Source organism: Macadamia integrifolia, chromosome 14 (genome assembly GCF_013358625.1).
Source record: "Macadamia integrifolia cultivar HAES 741 chromosome 14, SCU_Mint_v3, whole genome shotgun sequence".
Taxonomy (NCBI): domain Eukaryota; kingdom Viridiplantae; phylum Streptophyta; class Magnoliopsida; order Proteales; family Proteaceae; genus Macadamia; species Macadamia integrifolia.
In genome coordinates this window covers 23,325,562-23,349,332 of record NC_056570.1, presented here as the reverse complement: position 1 = coordinate 23,349,332, position 23,771 = coordinate 23,325,562, and the positions used below count along the sequence as shown (strand labels likewise).

General features: G+C 37.5%; 2 protein-coding genes across 2 annotated transcripts; both read right to left on the bottom strand.

Moving 5' to 3' along the window:
• Positions 1-17,458: 17,458 nt before the first annotated feature.
• Positions 17,459-19,399, bottom strand: LOC122061464. The gene is made up of 2 exons (XM_042624728.1): positions 18,765-19,399; positions 17,459-17,806 (listed from the first exon to the last, which is right to left on the bottom strand). Exons 1-2 carry the CDS (start codon positions 19,317-19,319, stop codon positions 17,486-17,488), a joined length of 876 nt encoding a protein of 291 aa, XP_042480662.1. The 5' UTR covers positions 19,320-19,399; the 3' UTR covers positions 17,459-17,485.
• A 2,470-nt stretch (positions 19,400-21,869) lies between these two features.
• On the bottom strand, positions 21,870-23,771 carry LOC122061139 (tetrahydrocannabinolic acid synthase-like). The gene has a single exon (XM_042624338.1). The coding sequence runs from the start codon at positions 23,646-23,648 to the stop codon at positions 22,032-22,034; it is 1,617 nt and encodes a 538-aa protein (XP_042480272.1). The 5' UTR covers positions 23,649-23,771; the 3' UTR covers positions 21,870-22,031.

Below are 23,771 nucleotides of genomic sequence, written 5' to 3'. Positions count from 1 at the left end.
TCACTCTAGCCCCGGATTAGTGCATAAGATATCTAGTAAGGTGGCCCCTTCTTAGTTGCATGGGAAGAGAGTTTAGTGTTTGTAGGAAGGGTGGGGAAATTGGTCAGTGTGGCATGTGATTCTCAGTAGGGGTCGGAGTTTGTTTCAGGCCCAAGAGGAGAGAGAAGTGGCTGTAAAAAATGACAGTTTTGAATGGAGGGAACACTAAGAAGGGTAATCTCTCCATCTGCTACATGGAAGAAAGAAAGAGTAGTGGGGTAGCTTTTAGTGGAGGGAGCCTTCATAAACCCACTTTCCAGTTCTTTCCTTTGCCAGGCCTTTTTTTATGTCCTAGCTTAGCAAGCCGAAGAAGTGCACATGCATGGTGGAGATGACAGCTTTGAGTTGAGGAAACACTAAAAGGCTACTCTACCAGTCTGCTTCATAGGCTTTGGAGATTTTAGTTCCCTGATTTTCCTCCACTGAATGAAGCCGGGAAAAACCTTTAGTTTGTTATATTTGTCACTAGTTTAGAACTTACTACATTTACAATAGTCTCTCTGTCACTGAGAATCCATATTTGGATTTTACAGCTCTTTTGCATTTGTGAGGAATGTTGGTTACAACTCAAAAGTTAGCAAAATCTTAGTTAAATGGAGTCGGCTACATGGATTCTGTCATTTGCATAAGTGGGCTAATTCCAAAAGGCCTTTAAGAGGCCGGGGTCCTTGGTCTTGAGGCTTGGAGAAATCAATCTACCTTGCGCATTATCCTTGTAATTGCCAAGGCCTTGATGAATTGGAGGGTCCATGTGGGGGTCCCAGGGTGGTAGCCTCCGTCAAATTTTTTAGTGTATGTTATATTGGTATTTGGGTAAATTATCTATACAAGGTTTCATTATACATTTTTGGAGAGGGTTCTTTTTTTGTAATTAAGAGAGGTGTGAGGACGAAAGGCTGTACTTTATTTTCCTTTGATAGTGAAATAGAGTTTATCTCACTGTAGATGTAGAGAATCTTGTTGAATGACATAAATCCTTGTGTGCATTGTGTGATTGTTTGTTTTATAATTTTTACATAAACAATATCTTCACATTCTTGGGGTACGGCTACATAGCTCTCGCCCCACGGACCTCGCATATACGAAAGCCTTGTGCATTGGGTACACCTATTCCTTTTTTGCATCGTTTTAGATTCTCTTTTTCGTAGAAAAAGGAGGAGGAGGAAGCGGAGGAGGGGTGAGAATCATGATTAACATTATTAATCATTAAAATGATTAATTGTTATTCGACTTAGATTTTTCTTTGAATCCTGTAATGAAGATCTAAAGCATGATTAAAACATGTCTTCTAGAAGTAGAGGAACAACCAATGATGAAAAGATTAAGAAAAGCTATAAACAAGACTAAGGCATAATAATAGATACCATGACAAATAAATCAGCGGCTCATCTGGCATTAATCAATTGGCTATGGAGGCCAGAGGAAAGGGTCTATAAGATAAGTTAAGTGGGTGTGGTGCCACTAGGTTGGAGATGATTGCTGCAACTGCCACGTCACCATTCACCTGCCTCATTATCATGCCACTGGGACTAAACAAATTTTGGCTGTCGAGTGGTTGGTAAGGACACAAAACTGTTCTTAGATCCTTAAAACCTTTGAGATTAATAAATAATCCATTATTCTTATCATGTTCCCTCTCCCACTTACATTCCACTCCAATCATGCTTCCTTGTCTCTTGCCATCCCTTCTTGTCATTACCATTCTCTTAGTAGGAATTTAACTAGAAAATCTCTCTCTCTCTCTCTCTCTCTCTCTCTCTGTATAACACACCTCTCTTTTTTTTTTGGGTAAAACAACATACACCTCTCTAAGTTACCAAATATCTGTTCCTAAAGGAGTCAAAATTTGTTATTATGCATGTACTTAGAAGAATAATTTGCTTTGTCTTCTTACTTTTAATTTAATAAGAAGAATAATGGGCTCCATTTTGGATTAATAAAATGGAAAGGAAGTCATATCCATAATATAGAAGAATATTATTGGCTAGGACGGTCAAGAAAAAGGTGGTGTGAATGCATATATAAGAAAGATTAAGTAGACCAAGAAACTCTAATTAGCAGAATCTAAACCTAAATGATGGTGTCTTATGTATAGAGTGACATCATTTGCCGGCCATTTTGGAGGATTACAACAACTGGAAACAATTACCTTGCTGGGAAATGATATTGCTCGAGCTCTTTTTTGATAATATATAGGTTAATTAGTACTAATCTTTAGCATATAATGACGCTTTCAGTAGGTGGGTTATGCTCATTTTGTGGATCACAACCTCATAATGTCTTCCTCTTTTGTCTATGGGATTCGGAGGGTGGGGGGGTTGGGGTTTGTAGAAAGGAGAACATGAAATGATGTAGAGAAAATGAATGGGAATTGCAAATACACAATTACACAATGCTTATAAAAATTTTTGTGGTTCGATAAGATTGTCTACGTTTAAGGTGAGATAAGATTTACTTCACTATTAATGGAGAATAGTGTTAGAACTTCCCATCCTCACACTTCTCTCAGTAGATTACAGAGAAAGAGAACTCACTACAAATTTATTGCGGAACCCTATATATACAAGTAGATTACCGAAATATCCATATAACCCTAAAATTATTTTTCCTGATACATGTGATGGAATACGAGACATTATATCCCCAACGGTGTGAGACGATCATTTTAAGTCTGATCTATCGCATTCCTTTGAAGATTTATTCTAGGGAAATCTTTAGAAGAAAATCATGGCTTTGAATCTAGACATTTTTTTTTTTTCTATGAATCAGAAAATGAAAAAATATATTAATAAGGGGATATACAAAGAAAGCGTCCATGCACACCTAAACGATTACAACAAATATAAAAAAATAGAAGGGACTTTAAGCTCCACCTTCAGCATTGCCATCAGCAGAGACCTAAAGCCCATCTATCAATGTTCTGAAACCCCACCTACGGCATTGCCATCAGCAGAAGACTTAGAATCTAGACATATATTTTGTGCTTCTGGGACCTATTGACATTGGAGTTTACAACATGGAGGACCACTTCAAATTATGCCTATCCCTAATGCATGCATTTTGCTTTTAATGATGAAATGCTAAATAATCATATAACTTTTAATTAACAATGGTTTAGGTCTCTAAGGTGGATGGGGTCATGGGTTAACGTTAACCTTTGCTTACTGTTGAATTCTGATCTTCCAAAACTAGAGAAAGCCCATGTTATTAATTGTTTGTCTTATGACACTGACTCTACCACCCATTCTTACCTACTACTACTACTACCACAATGTATTCAAATGTCAGTTTTTCATTTCCATTTGTTTTGAATCTGTATTGCATTATTGGGCTTCATCAGTTGGATAAGTCACTCTCATGAGTCAGTCATCTTTAGCAAAGAACAACAAAACTTACAAAAATATGAAACTGCAGGTTTTTTGTTTTTGTTCCTCTAGGCAATGCTCCATGATCAAGAAACATGTATAAAGGAGATTTACTACTGGAAAGCAATGGAAAGGTGAGCCCCAACATCAAGTTTTCAAAAGAAAATTCAGTTCTCACTTCTCTGTTTCTTATTGGAATTTTTTTTTTTTTTTTTTTTTTTTAATAAGACATAGCCTTTTTATTTCCTTTTGAAATGTATCACTGGAAAGGTGATCTACACAATCAGTTTTCCATTAAGAAGTACTTCAGATACATTTGTATATGTTGGAACTAAGTCTTTGATTACATAGTTTTGTTTTTTAACTTTTTAATAGATTTGGACCTAACAATAGCATGCGTTGTTTAGTGAACAACAGCTCAATAGCACCAAGCCTTCATTCTTATGAAATCATTTCCCTAAGGATTCTTTAGGATATAAATGAAGAGTTCTAATAAAAGCATGCAAACTTCATCATGTATAATACGCAAACTATGCATGTTTTTTTATTTGCGTCACGTGCAAGTCCTACTTCTGGTCCATCTTCCTCAAATATATATTTTCGTTTATATTTACAAGAAGTGGTGTGGATATTATGAGCCGACCCAGATTTTGGTTTTGTTGATGCAGAAATCTGATCATCGGCTCTAGGAGAGAAACCTATAAAATAGGGGGCGGAGGGGTGCTCAGGCCAAAAGGCTCCGAAGCCTAAGTCAGTTTCAAAAAATAAATAGTTTATTGGAGCAGTGGAGAGAGACTGAGAGATTGACCTCCTTTTCCTTTTATAGGGTAGATGTCATGAAACTCTAATCCCCCTGAGGGATGAAATACCTTATTTGCCCTTGTAGATAGACACCTTGAGTTGTGAGGAGCCCCTTGGTTTGTGGTTGAATGCCACGTGTCCTATGACTATTGGTGAGGTTATTTCTTGGTGTATCAGGTTTCGTAGATTTTTTTACGGGGGGTTAGGCTATCCCTGTTGATGGCAATGCCAAAGATGGGGCCTTCTATCTTCTTGTGATTGTATTCATTTAGGTATGCTTGCACATTAATCCTCAAAAAATGTGCAAGTCATACTCTTAGCAATATAATAGGTACTTAGGAGATAAGAGGACATAAGACATGAAAGAGAAAATATGAGTAGAGAGGGACAAGAGATAAAATAGGGAAATAGGATGAAGCCATGAAATCTTTTCGCAAGAGAGAAATTGTGGGGAATTAATCCAAGTCAAGCAAGTCTTTCCTTCTTTTCCTTATCTAATATAAGGAAAGAGATCGCTACTTGGTCATGTGGTCTACGCCAGCACTAGGAGAAATGAATGCGTGCGCAAGTGCATCAATATTAATGGGATTTTTTTTTATTCATAGGGGGTGGGGCGTTAGTTTTACACATCTTCGTGTTTGAGTGTAGGAGCCACTTGACTAGGCAACTTTCTCTTCGCTCCAATATAAATAGAAATTACGAGTTATAATTACTCAAACCACTACTAGATATAACTAATCAGCCCATTATTAGGATATCAACCTCCCAAAATCGACAATAATTCGTACAATAGCATCTCCTTACTATAACTCAATAACTGCTCCTATTAAGATTAACCCACGTACAATGTTAAAGAACTATCCAGATGAAACTCCCCTTGTCCGAATAACTTGTTGCACCTGCAAACATCTTGCATGCGAAATCATGCACGTATCGTTCCATCCCCTTAGATTAGTCTTGTCCTCAAGGCCCAATCTGAAAACTACATCATGATATCTTCAAGCTTTTCCCATGTTGCTTCTACTAAAGATACGTAGCTCCAATGAATAAGGATTTATTGCTTTCCCTTTTGCACTCGTTGATCAACAACTGCCTGTGGCAATTATAGAGTGAATGTAGAAGTCTTCAAGCATGGCTTTATACCAATTCATATGTGCATGGGAGGTAGAGGAGATAAGATAGGAAAGAGAGTAAATAGGGCAAGAAGGACAAGAGAGAAAATAGGGAACTAAGATAGATTTGGATTAATGGAGAAAGCCTCGCCTCTTTGCTTTACGGAGTAAGCCATGACCTATTTTCTTAATAGAGAAATTATAGGAAATTCAACTCATTCTTTCTCCTTTCTTTTCTTATCTAATATAAATAGCAATTACAAGTACTTATAACAACTCAACCTATTATTGGATCCGACTCCTCTTCAATTACTCGGCGGCCCAAGGACTCATCCGAGGGTGGGAGGACCTGGGAGTGCGGATGATTCCTTGGGCCGCCCAGTAACCGGAGATGATCTTTTCCTTGGAATAATTTCCCCCATGATGGACAATTACTCCTGTAACAACTCCTTACTAAGACTCCATAACTACTCATATCCTCTAAAGTGCACCATCCCCTCTAGCGTGCATCAGATGGTTGATAGCGTCAGTGCACACACCCCAAATGCCTCCTATCCATCCGTTGTGCACTGAAAGCACTGATGCACTTGAGGGGATCTCGTTCACTCATACTAAGACTAACCCACATACAATGTTAAAGAACTAACCATAAATTAACCATATAAAACTCCTCCTTTCAACAAATTTTTTTGGACCTATCGTTCTACATTTAAATGTCATTTTCGAAGGACCACACGAAGAATAAAGATGAAGAAGAAAATGGTGAAAAGGTTACCCACAAGTCTCTACCAGTAGTCTCTTGAGTCTAGGCAACTCACTCCATCAAATGTGATTCTCAAGTAAAGAATGGCATTTAGAGGATTGTTTGTAGCCTTATGTTTTTGGTGGGTGTTGTAGACTTCAAAGTAGTCCACCTTGACTGACCCATTAATGGACAAATGGCTTTCTCACTAGTCAAACTAGTAACTAGTTAGATCTCAGGCTTTATCTCATCTTCTGTCAGGTCATACCACGCATGATTACTCAGGAAACCATGTGCTAGCTATAGATATTTAGGCCGAGCTCCAGCTCAAAATGTTGGAAGGTGATGGGGACATGAAAGTTACAGAATTGAAATTAAATTTAGTAACTTAACCTAGTGTGAATCTGTGACCTTTGAACCCCACCCAAATAAAAAAAAAGAAAAAGGAAAAAGGAAAAAAAATATCATTTATTGGAATTCTTCTTGGTAATTTAGATTTAACAATGAAGTACAAATTCCAGTTAGAACAATGAGACGAAAATAGTGTCAATTGCTTAAAGTTTATGCAGAAAACAAGAAGATAATACATAAAAGGTATATAAAGTAGGGGAAGGGTTCTCTGAGCCTAAGGCAGGAAGCGGAAGCGTTCTCTAAGCCTAAGGCGTGTCTTACGCCATGACATTTATAATATTTTATTTATTATTTTAAAAAAGAAAAAATTTATAAACAACACCTATGTGCCTTGGCATGGTAAATGCCTTAGGTTCAGTGAACCTTTTTTCATCTTTTTTTTTTTGCTTAAGGTCAGTAAATAATATATTAAAAAAGAATGAGAATAATACAAAGAAATCCAAACAGACAAATCTGAACAAACTTAAGTCCCAACTCCACCTTCGGCATGGCCATCAGCATAGAGGGAAATAAGGCTAAATAAAAGAAAACTACATCTTCAAAAGAAGCATAATATTCACGAGAACCGGAACCTAGGCTTTTCCATTGCGTCCCACTCAATATCATTTGTAGAAAATCTAGGAGCAGAGTTCCATTCTGCAGAGGATCTAGTCGCAGCAGCATGTTTCGTCAGGCCTTCTGCAACTACATTGACTTCCCGGTAACAGTGAGTCATACTCCATTGGATACTATTTAAAAATTCCAAATAAGAAAACCACACTTGCCTTTGATTCCATGGAATTAAACCTTTCGCAATGCACCACACAACAGCTTGCGAATCGCCTTCAACCTCAATCCAATTCAAATTCAGATCCTTGGCAATTTGTATTGCCTCAAAGAAGGCAGCGAATTCTGTATCAAAGTTAGAAACAATTCCAACAAAGTAGGCAAAGCATCTCACAGTATAACCCCTGTGGTTTCGAATTATTCCCTCAGAACCTGCATAGTCTGGGTTGCCTAATGAGCATCCGTCAAAGTTTATTTTGAAACACCCCTCTCAAGGATGCGCCCAAAACAATTCATGAAGTCTCTCCTGTCTGGGCTTCGCTCTAGTAAGGAAGATGGAGGACGTTAGCTGCAACTCCTTTATATTCTTAACCAACACCGGAGAAATATGGGCAAACCCTTGCAAGTCAGAAAAAATTGCTCTTGTCACTAAGCCAGGAGGCCTATCACTAGAGTCATATCTTCTACGGTTCTTTTCGAGCCAAATCTCATGGAGGCCAAATATGAGAGAGGCAGACCAGATTTGCTTCAAAGGAGAAGAGAGAGACTTTCTTTTCCACCAAGAAAACAGTTCTTGGATGGAGGGAAAACCAACCAATTCAGCTCAAACACCTAAAGGAGATCAAACCATACCATTATTGAAAAAAGGCAAGATAAAAAAATATGGTCCATAGATTTCGATTCTTCATGACATAACGAGCATCTAGAAGCCATTGAAACAGCACAAGCCATCACTTTTTCATCAGTTGGAATTCTTCCATGCATCACACGCCAACCAAACAAAGAAGCGCGAGGGGAAAGACCCTTAGCCCAAATAAAATTATGCCATGGGACATGCATTGCTTTCAATTGAATCCCCTCCCATGCAGACCAAACTGAGAAATTTCCTGATTGAGTGAGGGACCAAATTCTTCTATCTGATTGAGGAATAGAAGGGATGAGAAACTTCCTGATATTTGAACAGATCTCTTACAGGGTTGGAGAATGAACCTGAGGCAGCTCCCACTTGCCCTCAAAAATGAAATCTGCCACTTTAGAATCAAGGGGTTGGAGCTGAATGAGGCCGATGTACTCTATAATTGTTTTCTCTGAAAGCCACCTATCCGACCAAAAAGAAATTTTTAAGCTAGTACCAAGAACCCATCGTTCTTGCGTTTCAACAAAGCTCCAAATTTTCCCAGTGAACCTTTTTCCAGCAAGAGTAATTTTAATTAAGAATATGACAATGGTCGCCACCACCACAATAAATATAACAAAAATTACACATCTTATCCTTCTCTGGTTAAGAATTAATCACATCTTGGGAGGCAAAATAATCAAGATGTGAAAATTTAGTTTGACCCTCTTTATTTCCCTATCGTGTTAGTTAAAGATTTATATCATACTACAGAAATGTAGATTCTTTCTTGAAGGTTGAGAAATTAGTGCACCTAACCTCATGCATACATCACAACAAAGTTGGAGAGAGAGAGAGAGAGAGAGACAGAGAGAGAGAGAGAGAGAGACTGTTAATACATGTGACTATTAATTTGAAGAGCAAAGGTTCTCCGAGTCATAGAGGTAGGGTATATTAGCATCTTTGTTCTATCTCTCTTCTCTTCATATGAAATAATTTTTTGTCCTCAAATAAGGTTTATACTGTTTGTTTTATCGTTATTTATGAGTGTGTTCCCCTATGATGCTTTCTCAAAGAATCTTCTCTCTATTTTTTTTTTTTAATGAATTGCTCTTCCCAATTTGAATTATTGAATATGAAGGAGTTAAGCTATTTTTTCTCGGGATAGACTTTGGGAATATATTTGGGGTCAACATTAGAACACTATCTATCCCTTATAATAATTGGGTCAATATATTTCACTTATATGTTACCAGTTCTTGTGGTCTTAACTCCCTCCAATCGATGGCCTTACTATATATAGCCTGACATCATTAATTACATCATGAGTTAGGCTCTCAAGTGATCGGTGTGTGTGTATTAATGTTCAATATATATGTCACAATAATATAAGACATTGATATAAGAGAGGGAGATAGAATGCTCTCTGGTTGTGTGGTTTCTGTATTAACGTGAGGGTAAATGGAAGTGCACATCCAGGCATCTAACATGGAGGGGTGGGGCGGTCATTTCTCCACCCATGTCTGGATGCACAAACGCACGATCGGATAACGTTATTTTCTCCTTTAAGAAATAAATCACTAAATCTCATTCTTAAAAAGGGAAGTCGTCCAGAGAGAAATTTTACTCATTTTTTTATTTTTTGCTAAATATGGGTATCTAGGTCTTCAATCTGACTAATCTCGCGGCCCATATTGGCCCCACAATTGCATGAACTAAGTCATACTGGGGAAATTTTACTCCCCTAATAATCCCAAATGGATCATCTTTGGGGGCCCTTCTCCTCATCCTCTCACACCCCCCCCCCCCCTTTTGGCATTTTAAATGTTTTGATTACACAAAAACTGAAAGAGCTAAGCTTGTGTCTCTTGGAAAGTGATATTTTTAGTAAGGTTTCTTAGATATTTCCAAGAAGAAAATAATTAAGTGTCCTCATTTGTAATTCCATTTAGGGAGGTTAGGTATGCAGTCGGCTTTTCTAGAACTAGCGGTTCAACCAATAGGAGAGCTAGGATGTATGGAAAGTGCATAGGAGAATTTTTCAAATGGAAAAGGAGAGAGATAAGATACAGATCTAGGTATATTAACGACATACGACCCAGCCTTTTCCCCTATAAGTGCATATTATCTTGAAAAATGGTGATACCTAGCCTTTTTCCCATAGAAGTGCATATTATCTTGATAAATAGTGATGATGTTACAGAATATAACTTGAAACACTCCCCTAAGCAAGTTTGCCTTCCTACCCATTTAACAATTGACGGGTGACAGACTCTGCCACAACTGTAAGTAAAAGATCTTAATCATTGGAACTAACCAAACTTAGTGGATCATCTTTAAGTCCCATCTAAGTCAAGCATGTTAATTACTATAATTGAAATGAAGAAAATATGAATCAAAATTTTCTTCCCATTTGAATTTTTTTCTTCTCTTCTTTTAGTTTGGAAGAATGTGACATACACTAGAACTCTTTAAAATCATTACCTGCCATCACATATGATTTTTCTTTATCTCAATCTCTTGAAACACTCTGATCAGCTAGCAATAAGTGTACTAGATCAAGTAGCTACAATAGATGCAATGGATGATGACATGCTGTGGCCATTTTAGGACTGTCAATAGAGATACATTACCAATTGAGAAGGAATCTAAAAGCATGAAGGTACTTCTAAAAGGTTGGAAGGCAAATGGAGGCTGGAGGCCCTTGGGGGCACAAACTGATATTTTAGTCCACAAACATATTTATAGCAAATGTGACCTTATATAAAAGGGGTGGTGAGTCTGGTGACTATGACCTCACCAAATGGTTACAAGTGTTTTCTATTCTGAGATCCTTACCTCTCAACTCGGTCCAGGGCGCACCACGTGTGCGGACATAACTGATTTGGCATAGACCCATGGAGCGGTTAGATCATAAGATCTATGTGGTTTTTCAAAAAAAAGAAATAAGAAAATTTTTGTACATGTCCATTATGATAGACACGTGCCCTTCTCGACATTCGTGTCCTACTCGACGGAGAAAGACATGTCAATGAGACATGTGTGTCTTATCATAGGACAATTATCCGTCCTCTGACATGGTTTTTTTCTATAAAGCCATGGCACTGCCAATTGAGGGTCACTGCAAAAAAAATTTGTCCAATGTCCAATGTAATAGAGACACATGTCCATCTCAACAATGAAAGACACGTGTCTTCCTTTGAGGGGTGTTTCTCCTATAAAGCCATGGGATGCAGTGCCAATTCAGGTCACTACAAAAGAATGAAAGGAATGGGACTATTAAAGCATTGTGAGATCATTGAGTATATAGGTTCTCCATGTAAAACATTGGTATTATGAAGATTCTTGGGTGTTTGTACTGTGTCTTGGAGCTTCCACTTGTCGTATAAATGTAAGCAGTAGTACATGGACCAAAAATATCAACAGTAAGGTGGGGGCAGTTTATGATGCTAAGCCATTATCATGCAACTCAGGCTTAAAGGCACTAACGTTTCTTTCAATCAATTCTCCCAGCTGCTCTGAATTGATAAGAGAAAGAAAAGGAGAGAAAACACAAATTCAAACGATTTTGGTGTGAATTCTATAGAGCAGATGGCTCTTTTTGGGTCTATCAATACATGGTAGATGCGATGCTTGAAAGGATTTTTTGTGTGTGTGTGTGTGAGCGCACTTACGTTTATGCATGTGTATGTGTGTGCGTGTGTGTGTATACGCACGAAAGCGTGCATACGTGTGTATGTGTGTGAGGTAATTTTATCTTGACTAGTTATAAACCCTTCAAAACAGATGAAGATCAGCAAGGAAAAGGGTTTAGTGATCATCCTTCTGAAAATTTACCTTTGGAAACCCAAGGACTAATATGTCATGCAAAGTTTCTTCAAAAGCTTTATGCTAGCTGATCCTTCTATGCAAAGCCAACAATTTACTTATAAAGCTGAAAAACATTCTCTTCTTTGCCAAAAGATTATATTATTAAAAAAACACAAAGCGGAATAAAAAAGACAAGCAAAATGACAAAGGGAAAAAACTTAACTATGTAGAAAGAGGATCTCCACCTTTGGCATTGTCATCAAATGTAGACCTTAAATCGCGACTAACAAAATCGAAATCTAAATCTAACCATATCATGAGTCGCTAACTCTTCTTTAATGTTTAAAGTATAAGCATTTTGGATCTTCTAGCTACAAGAGCAAGACTCTGTGGTCTTTCAAGTTTTGGAAAATGCAGAGATTTTGTTAAAAAATTACTAATTTTTTTTTCCCACAAATCATTAACATGTAAAACATTTTCATTCTTAGAAGATGAAATATCACCTATACTCCCTTTACCAATGATCTTACTCTTTTGAGCCTTCATCAAAATTTGAAAGATTTGACAACCTATTTTGATTTTTTATCTGTCTTGAACATCCGTCCAAGTACCATGCTTCATTTCACGGTTGGGATTTTAGACACGCACGAGGATGTAGACAAGTGAGAGATTTATGGTACCCATTTCATTTTAGGTTTGGAGATTAGCCCTTTTATGTGGACATTAATATTTCAAATGTTCATCTTTGCCACAATAAAAAACAATTAATTGATTATAGGTATGAACTTGTGATTGATCTTGATTGTGTTTTCCATTTGAAAATGATAGGAAATTTGGTTCATAGTAGTTCAAAGATACAGATGTATCCTTTTTGAAAGGTGCATAATTTCAAGAGAGAATTTTGAGACAACCAAAGCATGATTATTAACTTTGAGAGACTCAACCTCATTTTTGAGTGCAGCTATTGGAATCTGAGCTCTCAACCTTCAATTTTAAGGATAAGTTTATGCTCAAAAGGAGTTTCTTTTTATAGAAAGATACTTACAAGTAAGCTTATCAAATTCTCTAAATTCATTAGATGTATTGTTCAATTCATAATAAGTGGGAACACTTACCTCAAATTCTTCTTCTTTTTGCAAAATTTTTTATGACTTCATCATCAACAAATGTACTCTCATCAATCCTGAGACTTGCTAGGATATTGCCATATCCTATGAACTTTTGGATTCACAATGAAAGAATCTCCTTCTGATATCAATTGATGGATTGGGCAACCCAAGAGGGGTGAGTTAGGTGAGAGAATAAAAATTGACAATTAAAAAATTTTCTATCCAATGACCTTGATGAAAAATGAGAGATTATAAAAAACAAATAGAATGAAAGAATTGAGAAGTAGATAAGAGATAATGAGTGATACGATACAATGATTTAGAGTGGTTTGACAATTTTACTACATTCACTACCAAGAGGCATCCTCTTGGCCTCTCCACTAAAGTGATCAACTTGATCAATCTTCACAATGTTTTTCTAGACCAACACACAATAGAGTGCTTAGACTCACACTCAAACCTAATGATTTCCTATACTTACCACTACAAAATTTATAACATTACAAAGTCGAGATGAAGATTACAAGCTCAAAAGCCAAGTTAATCAAGATAAAGCTCTACACAAAAACTTTTATTGTAGGTAGTCTGCAAGATAAAAAAGCAATGGCGATTCTCAACAAGCAAGGGTACTAATGATCAATAATAATATTTAATTTAAAGCACAAAGTTGAGTGGCTCCCACTTGGTCATTAAATAGAACTCAAAAGAAGCACAAAATTCAGCTAAAACACCATGTCCAATAGGAAAATTTTGTCTTTCCATTCATTAACCCTTATGAATTTCAACATGTTTTCAAATTTATTCCAAGTCAAAATCTCCAGTTTAGAACATTTTGTTGTCCATAGTCAAATTCCTAAAAAGATTTAAGTCTGGGTATACCAATTTGCTCAAGTTAGGTCTTTTCGGTTTAGGTGAGTCACTAATGTCCTAATGTTGAGAATCACCTCACATGCATGCTTAGGATTACAAAATATTACAACTTAGGGGTCCCTCCAATTTATATATTGGTTAGTCAACTTTGTCCCCATAAAGAAGAGGAATGGGCAGATTCGAGTTTGTATTGAATTTCATTTACAAGAATGAGATCTTAAGACATAGACATATATTGACATTTGATGAAGTCTTTGAAGAGTGATCACTTTAAGATCTTATTGATGGAAGCTTAATTGAGTCCAATTCTCTTCACATTCATTATGCCACAACTGTGGATTTATTGAGATGCTCTTGATGATGTCGTGTGAGTGTTACCACATGTTGTAGATGGAATTACTGAAATGTTCAATGTAGAACACGCGTGAAGCCAATTATGGGTGGAATCACACAATGACGAATGATAAACCTCTGAAGTTGCCTCTTAGTGCCAACCATGGGAAGGCCAAGCTCATCATAAAGGCTTGACCATCTAAGAAACCATTGCTTGCAGACAATCCTGCACACTTACATGATACAAGTGAGATTAGGTAATATACGTTAGATAGATTTGTTTCCATTTGGAAACATTGATTTTTTTTTAAGGAAAGTTGTACTTTAAGATGATAGATGAACTATGTTATGGCAGTAATTGCAACAATTTTTTGGTCAAATCGAATTGACCAATTGGAGTCTGATTCAGTCTATAGATAAAGATGATAGGAACGGGTGACTGTTGATGAGTGAACCTGCAATGTCTGATGGGTGATGGTTGAGAAGAGGTTATAGATGATGTGTGACAAGGATGCTGACAACTGATGGGTAATGGGCAATGGTTTATGTATAAGAGAAAATTATAAATAATAATGGAATTTTTTTTTTTTGGAAGGGGGAAGGGTGGGTGGGGGGAGGTGGGGAGAGCGAGTTAGTAGGTTATGGCGATGAGGGAATAAAGGAACGAATAGGAGGAGCAGGTCACAGTAGGTGGTGGAATAAAAATTTATAAGAAAATAAAATAAACGAAAGGGAGAGATAGCATGAGGCAGGGGAGAGGGTGATTGTTAAGGGATGTGAAAATCAAATCATGAAATTATTTAATAAATGATTCAATATTGATTTTAAAATTGAGACCAGTCAACAATTTAAACCGAATTGAATCGTTTAAACTATTGGTAAATAGGTTAAGTAAATCGGTAAACCAATTAATATATACATGGTAAGTTTAAGTCAATTCAATGTTAAGTTTAGTTACATACATTTTAATAAGAAAATTAAGTTTATATTAAATAATTAATTAAAAAATATATATAATAATAAATAATTCGATTCAATGTTAAGTTTAAATGTATTTCAATAAATAATTTAAAGACAACGAAGCCCTTTTGAAGAAAAAATTAGAAACCTAAGAAACCGTTTAAAACCATTTGGATCGAAACCATTGATAAAAGATATTGATTTCAATATTTGAAACGACTTTTTAAACAATTCGGTTTTGATTTTACCTAAAAAGTCTTGTACCGAACCAAACCAAACAGTTTACATCAAAATCAAACCGATTAACACATTTAGGAATGGAACATAGCAGGTGAGGTTACAAGGACTGTGAGGTAGGATGCAACAGCAGTAGGAGAAGATCACAGAGTAGAGGTGCAAGTTTGGCCTTGTTGGCTCGAGCTAGCTTTAAATCTGAATAGGGCCATGGCTGAGATACCTTGGTCTTAAGGGCTGATCAAAGCTAAGAAATTTTGGCCTCGAATCGAGGCTAGGCTGGGCCATGATTGAGGCCTTGGGTTGTGGGGCGACCTTGTCTTCTTCTTCTTCTCTTTAGCCTAGCCCAGCCGTGGCATCTCCCTTCCCCTTCCCATAATCAGGGCCAATCAGGGTTAGCCTGGCCCTAAGGGCAGGGCTCAAAGTCAGGCCTTGGCTGGGCCTAAGCCTAGCTAAGCAGACTTAGGGTTGGGCTGATCTTTGAGTCAAAGCTTGGTTGAATTTAAGCCTAGCTTAGGGGACCTAGGGTTGGGCTCGGGTTTTCAAAAGTCCAATCCAACCCGACAGTAGCCCTAACTCAAGACACAACAGAGGAGATTGGCTCTAATGCCGTCTGAAGTTTGGTAAAACCTTTGCACCTTGATTCATACTGGAGAATAACTACAAGTTGGGAATATTTGTACATAACATGGGAAGACCCTAATATGATCCGGTCCATGCGATTGCAGGGTCAGTATAGGCCCGTAGGACTAGTCAGGCCGAAGGCCTAGATACCCATCATTAGCAAAAAAAACAGTACATAACATGGGAATACCATATAATTAAGGGAATAAACCATATAAGGAAAGTCTACCCAAAAAATAAAAAAAACCATACAAGGAAAGGAAGAATATGCAGGCAACTCCTAGACTGAAATTACTTGATATTTGGGCTTGACCTAGAGGTGTGGACGAGGGTCTAAGATGGGCTGCAATGGTGTCAGAAATAGAAGGTGCTGAGATGGTAAGGGTGTCCTCAACCATTTGCAGGTCTCTGCCACTTTACCTAATTTGGTCCCAGCTCAATGACTGGATTTTCTCTGATAAGCTCCAGACAACTAAGTAATTATCTAGGCCAAATTTTTGGGTTCGGTTTAGGTCAGTGACTTCCTTACAACTCGAGAAGTCCTCGAGGCTTGGAACTTCAATGCAAATATTGAATTCTCTTGGCCAATTTGGTGTAGATGGGCTTTAATAGGGATGGGTCGTCCATCGGAAACCACGCCATCCCCATCTTCCTTCTTGTTTTATAACATCTAGGTTTACCCTTCCATAATGCCATATACTATACCAAGAAAAAGTAACCACATAGAGGTTACAATGTGGTCAACTCATCTATAAAATTTGGACCCCAATAATTGTATTGCCATGTGGCACTAATTTAAGGGGTTGGCAGGAAAACCTGTAACTTTTAATTGTTATTGTTGTATTAGGAAAGTCTTAAAATGTCTAACCTTGCTTGAGCTGAAGAGAAAAACTCATTCTCACAGCCTCATTTTGGAAGGGCGTCGGAAATGGTACACCATTTCGTGCTACATCGATAGGGTTTTGTCGAATAATTGTTGGATTAGTTGTACACCTTATAGAATGGTCATGTGTTAAATTTTAAGTAATTCAAATTCAATCAAATACCCTCTCATGTCTCATGTATACCAATGAATCATTATATTTCTACCCTTATGTGTTTAATTGTTTATCCATTCAGGGGCGCTCTTGGTCCAATAGTAAAAGTACGAATGTTGCAATCAAGAGGTCAAGTAGTTGAAATAGCCACTCGACATTCTCGGCGTAAGGCTGCATAGTTCTTGACCCCTTGAATCTTACATATGCGGGAGCCTCATACATCGGATACACCCTTTATATGCTTATCCATTCACCCTCTTGTGGTATCTAGATTTTCCCAACTTAATTTTCCCAACTGATTTTCATTCAGTCTGAAACTTGACGTATAGGTTGGGGATTACATTGATCTCTCATTTTCTCTCCTCTCAAAGGTTATCTTTTCAAAAAATAAAAAAATCCATCGTTTGCGCTGATCATTGTTTGTTGGAGACTTTGGAATCTCCACATCCACGAAATTTGGGTCCCACCTGATCTGCCACATAGCGGATAGATGGGTTCCTTCCAAAAGTAGGCCTAGATGCTTAGAGCTAACAAAAGAACATGAATCTGGGGTTTCAAATCCTCTCCACAAGGTTAAATCTGTGTACAATTCATCTTAAATCTCATCTTGCAATTATCTAGAACATATTCTTTTCTCTTCTAGAATTTGACATATTTTTATTCATATACTGGTTTGAAATTTTTGTAGGCTATCACTGCATAGAAAGGATCTGACCCAGAAAACAATCCAAACAAACTCATGATCCAACCAAAGGGAGATTGGTTCCCTTGAGCACTACTAGGGTTTGGTAACTTCCGAATGATTTCCGGCTGGGTGAACCCTTCAACAATTTGGAAGTACTGCACAACCAGTTGAACACGGCTATATGTAGTTCCATCTCTCCATGCACTGATGGCTTTCTCATAGAACAATCGATTACTGAAGCTCACAATAAATACCCCTCCTGGCTTTAGCACTCTAAACACTTCTGCAAATACCTGTAATGAAGAGTGAAGACAATGTCTGTCATATTTTCATTTAATCTAGTATTTTGAAGCTTTTTTTTTCCACACATTCCATGAATTTTACATCCCAAGTCCTTCATTAACTATTCTATTAGTGCACATAAACACAACCTACTTACACGAAAATGTTAATTAAAGTGTTCTCTTTCTCTCTAGAAGATTAGATGAAGTATGTATTAAAAATAAAAAGGTACATGATTAACATCCAGACATACCCAGATGAATTTAAGAAACAAAGATTTAGGGAATCCCACCTTCGGCATTACCATTAGTGGGAAAGCCCCATAATCTAAACACTTGACATGAAACCGAAATCTAGGTCTGCAAAGGGCATCTCTATTAATTAAAGTTCTCTCATCATATTTAAGGAGAGTGCTTAGGAGTACAATGTGATGTGGCCATGGGTTTTGGGGAAGGAGATTTTTTTTTGCGAACGATGGGTATCCAGGCCTTCGGCCTGACTAGTTCCGAGGACCCATACTGACCCTACAATCGCATGGAGTGAGTCATACCAAGGTTGAATGAGAACCATTCAACTTTCATTGAAAATAGTAAAGAGCACTAAACACCCCCGTGTGAGTGGTTCAAGGTGTGCCTAGTGGGAGTCGATCTTAGGACGTCTAAGTTTTAGGGAAGAGGATTAATGATCCAAGGAAAAGAAATAATCTTTTTTAAGTTGAAGTGGATAAGAAGGGAACAATTCATTAGAAAAGAGTCTAGTATTGAAGCAATTGAAAATTCTACAAGATGACAATTAGCTCTAACTGTGTCAAGCGGCCGAAAACAGTTTCTCGATATTCTCAGGGTAAGGCTGCATAGTTCTCGCCCCCGGACTTCACACATGCGGAAGCCTTGTACACTGAGTATGCCCCCCCTTTTTTTTTTTTTCATGAGAAAGAAAATTATCAAAACTAAGAAGAAAGAGTGGTACCTTCTCGGGCTGTTGGAGATATTGCACACTAACTGTACATAACACTGCATTGAAACTAGAACTCTCCAATTCAAGCTTTTGATCTTTGTTAAGATCCTTTACAAAGAAATAATCCAACCTTGGGTTCTTGGCAAGCTCTTGGGCATTAAGTCCATGTCCCACCACCTTCTTGTACTGAATTTCTTTAGGTAGATGACTAACCCATGAGCTCATTAGATCAAGTATAACCCAATCAGGCTTCAACCTTTCTCTGTAAAGTTCAGTTAAGGTGGATATGAAGCCATCATCCACATGAGTTACAAAACGTGGGTAGGCATAAAATTCTCGGTCTGGCAAAGGGTTAAGCTTTGTTCTACCTTCTTGCGTAAGAACAAGGCGTTTGATTTCTCCTGCTGAGGATGCTTTAATTTTATTTCTTTCATGGCTGGTATTTGATGAGGATACTTTAGTTCTTGCAGGGGCTTGGGTTTGGAAGAGAGAAGCAGAAGAGTAAGTTTGGACTTGTGGAAAAGTAAATAGGTTCCATGTCTTGGGGTTTGCTTGAGTGATGAGCATTGAGACTCTGGATTGAAGTTATGGAGAGGCTTTTCTGGGAACAGGAAGAGATAAGATGTTGGTGGTTGTTCGCACTTGTGGCAGATATGAAGTTTCTTCAAAATCTGGCGTCTGAAGGGTTGGGCTTGATCGAGCCCATGTTTAGTTGGCTCGGCCCACTACATCTGTTCAATACATCAATTCTAATGTCTGAAATCATTTGGGGGTTTGGTTCTTGAGACTTCTCTCTTTTCATACCTGAGAATGGTTCTCGTAGAAGAACTTGATCCACACTCTTCGGCATCATAGATGACACTTGGATACAATAGGCATTGTAATGGAGCAAAATGAACGAATGTCCTTCGAAATGGTGGTTGTAAAAGAAGATTGGAAGAATAAGTGGTTCGTGCTTTCAAGTCTAACCCAACAAAAACAAGGGGTTCACAGATCTTGCTCTTCGACAGTCGGTCCATTATTTCTAGAGCATCAGTAATACAATGCCAAGAAAATGAAGAAACCATAGTTACAGGATATTTATAGCTACAATTTAAAAAAAACCACAATTAAATTTCATTTTGTTTAAGTGTAAAACTTCATACAACTTCCCAATACTCAATACCTACTCTAAGTAGTTTTTTTTTTTTGGATAGAATATTTACTCTAAATAACTACCGACACCTATTGGCATTCCCTACTCATGCCATCTCATGTATGATTTACTGGGAATAACAAAAATAGCAATAGGGAAAAGCTAATTTATTCAATAAATTGACAGTTACATATTGTAAATGAAAATATATTTCCCTGTGAATCCAGTGCATAACGCATCAATTGCAGCCTCTATTGGTAGGGTAGGAGCCAGGTTTGTGGTCTAGGGATCAACTCTTGTCACATGCATTCCCCCCCTCTTGTGTGTGAGTAAAGTTCCCTTGGACAGTCCGATAGGATGAAAAAAAAAAAAAATGAAAATATTAAACAGTGTTTGAGCGGAAACTGCGTTGTAGACTTGCAGTTGTGGCTATCTCTCTCTTTTTAGATCCTTCAAATGCTATCGTAGAAATCTGTCTATCCCAAGCCCTAATGTTCTCCCGTCTAGTTCCCTGTACGTGCTTTAAAATCAAAATCTGGAAACGATTTCGTTTCTGTGAGGAATTTCATCGAACAATGTATAGTTGATACATATGTGCAAATTTGACACTGAAACAAACTGAGCATTGTAAACCACCATGTAACTCTACCAAAAAATAAAAAATAAAAAAAATAAACCACCATGTAACACAGTAATGACAAGGACATTTAACATCAATGGCACCCCAACCCATCCTCTTCTATTTTACTTTCCTTCAAAGTTCAAAGGTGGGATATGCTAATCTTCACTTCTATCCTTTCAAATCAATAAGAAACTTCAAAGCCATTATATAACAATGGCCTTACATGAATAGAAAAAACATAAAAAGGCAGCATGGGCTTTGCATAGATTTAAAGATTAATGGAAACATATATAAAATACCGAGTGATAGAATTTTCATTTTTTGTGGGGGTGGGGTGATCATTTTGCCCCTCCTTGTGTCAGATTCGAATCATCTCATAATCGATTGAGACTGATTTTCAATTGAAGATGCTAATTTCACTAATTCCGATCCAAATTTTTAAAAACCGTGTACGCTGAGTGGGTTAGGTTTGACAAACAGGGAATATAATTAGCCTTGTGGATTCAGATTGGGTTGGCTTACCCGGTCAGATTTTGTCACCTATAGTTGTTACCAGTAATTGTCTCAAATTAGAAGTCTCCAATTCATATGAAGAAGTGAAGGCTTTGAACTTAAATACAATAACATGGAAATATGTAAGATGACGTGACCATGTAGACATCAAATCTTTGAATTCAACTGGTCCTCCTCCATAATTTAAAAGATTTGATTAGTCTCTTTTTTCTGAACTTAAGGAATTGATTAGTCATAAGCCTTTAAATATTCATTATCAATTAATGGGAGATTTATTTAATCAATCCTGATCAGCTTTGGCCACACGTAAGGCTGTTCTCTGTAATTTTCTGCCATTAGAAAAGTCTCCCCTATGCATGTCAAAGAACAGAAGACGTGAAGGTTTGATCTTTGATTAACATTGATGAACTACATAACAAAACGTCAATCACATGATGCAATCAAGTAGCAAATCTTTGAATTCAACGAGCGTACGTTCTTGCACAAAAATCCTCTACAAGAAGACAGTGAGTGATAGTGTGAAAGTGTGCATGACAAAATCTTTTTTTTTTTTGTTGTTAGATCCTCACTGCGCATAATTTTGTCGAACATGAGAACATAAATACAAACACACATTTACATAATGGAGATAAAGCTTAATGTGGTTCAACAAGATTGCTTTCATCCACGGTGATATGAGATCTACTCTATAATCATGGAGAATTGGATAAGAATTGTCATAACTCTATCAAATTGATTACAGAGAGAAAATCCTCGCTACAAATTTATAGTGAAACCCTATATGCGTAAATTATTGAAATACCCCTGTAGCTCTAAACAAATGCAAGCAATAGAATAAAAGACATCATACCCCAAAACAAGTTCATTCAATAAAATTGTAATAAAATAGACAAGTACATACCGTAAATAACATATTTTCTAATTGCAAACAAGCACCAAGTAACAGATTAAAGACTAGGACATTTAACATCAAGGGCACCCCAATCCGTCCTCTCCTACTTTACTTCCATCATGTCTGAAAGTTCAATGGTGGAATGCTTTGTTCATCCCAAAAGAAATTGGTTGGATCAGCCATTTTCTTCACAGATGCTAATCTCTTGAAGTTGTTCTTGAAATACTTACCGCCCCAAACATGAGCTTTTGTGTAACTTGTATTACGCTCTTCACTTCTACCCAAATCAAGATCCCTATAGTTGAGATATGTAGCCCTTGGAGACTTGGAAACATATGGAGTCATGAACTTGTAGATCTTTCTCATCCTTTCCAAATGCTCTTTGGTTGTGTACTTCCCTCCATCTTCTTTCCAGTACATATAATATTGAATGCTGTACAAGGAACCACCTCTATGTGGGAAGGGTGTTTCAGAGTCTGAGATCTCACTCATCCTTGCACCTAGAGGATCAATGATCACCTCGAGGCTGGCACTATCATTTCCTTCTAAAAGCTCTTTCCAAATCCTTTCTAACCCAGTTTCAGAAATGGGTTTTTTCAAGAAATCAGACTTGGCCTTGTAAAAGATCTTGGGTTGTAAAGTCCTGTTCAGAAGAACATCAATGGACTCTCCATTAGTATAGCCAGCAAAATATAGAGTAGAGTTGATCCAACTCATCTCAGTGCAGTCCTTGGCTTCCAAACCCAGCTCAGGTAAGCTCTTGTCCATCAAAAAGAGGAGCTCCTCAACACTTCCAAGGAACAGAGACTGGAAAGAAACTTGGATTGTGCTTTCCCCTTTAGTGACCCCAGTTGCGACTGTTGCTGTAGCCCTTACAAAGATGTCTTCAGGGAACTTATATGCTACTTGTAGCCATCTGCTGACAAGTTTGGTTGCACCTTGTTGTAGTGTTCTTGGGACTGTAAAGACAGTCACAGTAGGTGGAACAGGAACCAATTTGATCTTCCATGAGAGAATAATTCCAAAGCTTTCCCCTCCTCCTCCTCTTATAGCCCAAAATAGATCTTCACCCATTGATTTTCTGTTGAGTACTCTCCCATTAACATCCACAATGTAAGAATCAATGATATTATCAGCAGCAAGGCCATATTTTCTCATCAAAGTCCCAATGCCACCTCCACTGAAGTGCCCACCAACGCCTACTGTGGAACAAAGCCCTGCAGGGAAGCCAAGGGTGTTGCTTTTATTTGCAATGTGATAATAAACTTCTCCAATAATTGAGCCAGCCTGAACCCAAGCTGTTCTTTCTTTTGTATCCACACTGATTGATCGAAGATTTCGGAGATCAACGATGATGAATGGGACATCAGATCGATAAGATAAGCCTTCGTAGTCATGACCTCCACTACGGACTTTGATCTGAAGCCCATTTTTTCTAGAACATATGACTGCTGCTTGGATATGGGAATCATGAGTTGGTGTGATAATAAACAAAGGTTTGGTAGTTTTAGATGATAGGAATCTAAGATTTTGTAATGTAGATTGCAAGATAGGGGAGAAGGAAGAGTTGTTAGGAGTGTAGAGAACTTTACAGATTGGATAGGTGGCTTCAGAATGAGTTGAGACACAACTGAGGAATTTTTCGGAGGTTGAATTAGATGTGGCTAAAGAAATTGATGAGGACATGAAAGCAGAAAGAATTACTATAGGGATTGCAAAGCTGAAGAGATCCATTTTCTCTATGGTTTAGGTTCCTTCCAGGAATTTGGTTTCCGAAAATTGACCTTTTATATTGGTTGATCTCTAATGTCCTTTTTATGTTCACATTTGCTTGAAGTTAAAGAGTTTATCTGTCTG

What these genes read in the sequence shown, in the direction of transcription:
- LOC122061464 (XM_042624728.1), bottom strand. Translation starts at nt 19,319, where the DNA reads ATGCTCATCACTCAAGCAAACCCCAAGACATGGAACCTATTTACTTTT. An exon ending in ATCTCCAACAGCCCGAGAAG is followed by an intron (nt 17,807 to 18,764) that starts GTACCACTCTTT and finishes TCTTCATTACAG; the next exon opens with GTATTTGCAGAAGTGTTTAG.
- LOC122061139 (XM_042624338.1), bottom strand. Translation starts at nt 23,648, where the DNA reads ATGGATCTCTTCAGCTTTGCAATCCCTATAGTAATTCTTTCTGCTTTC.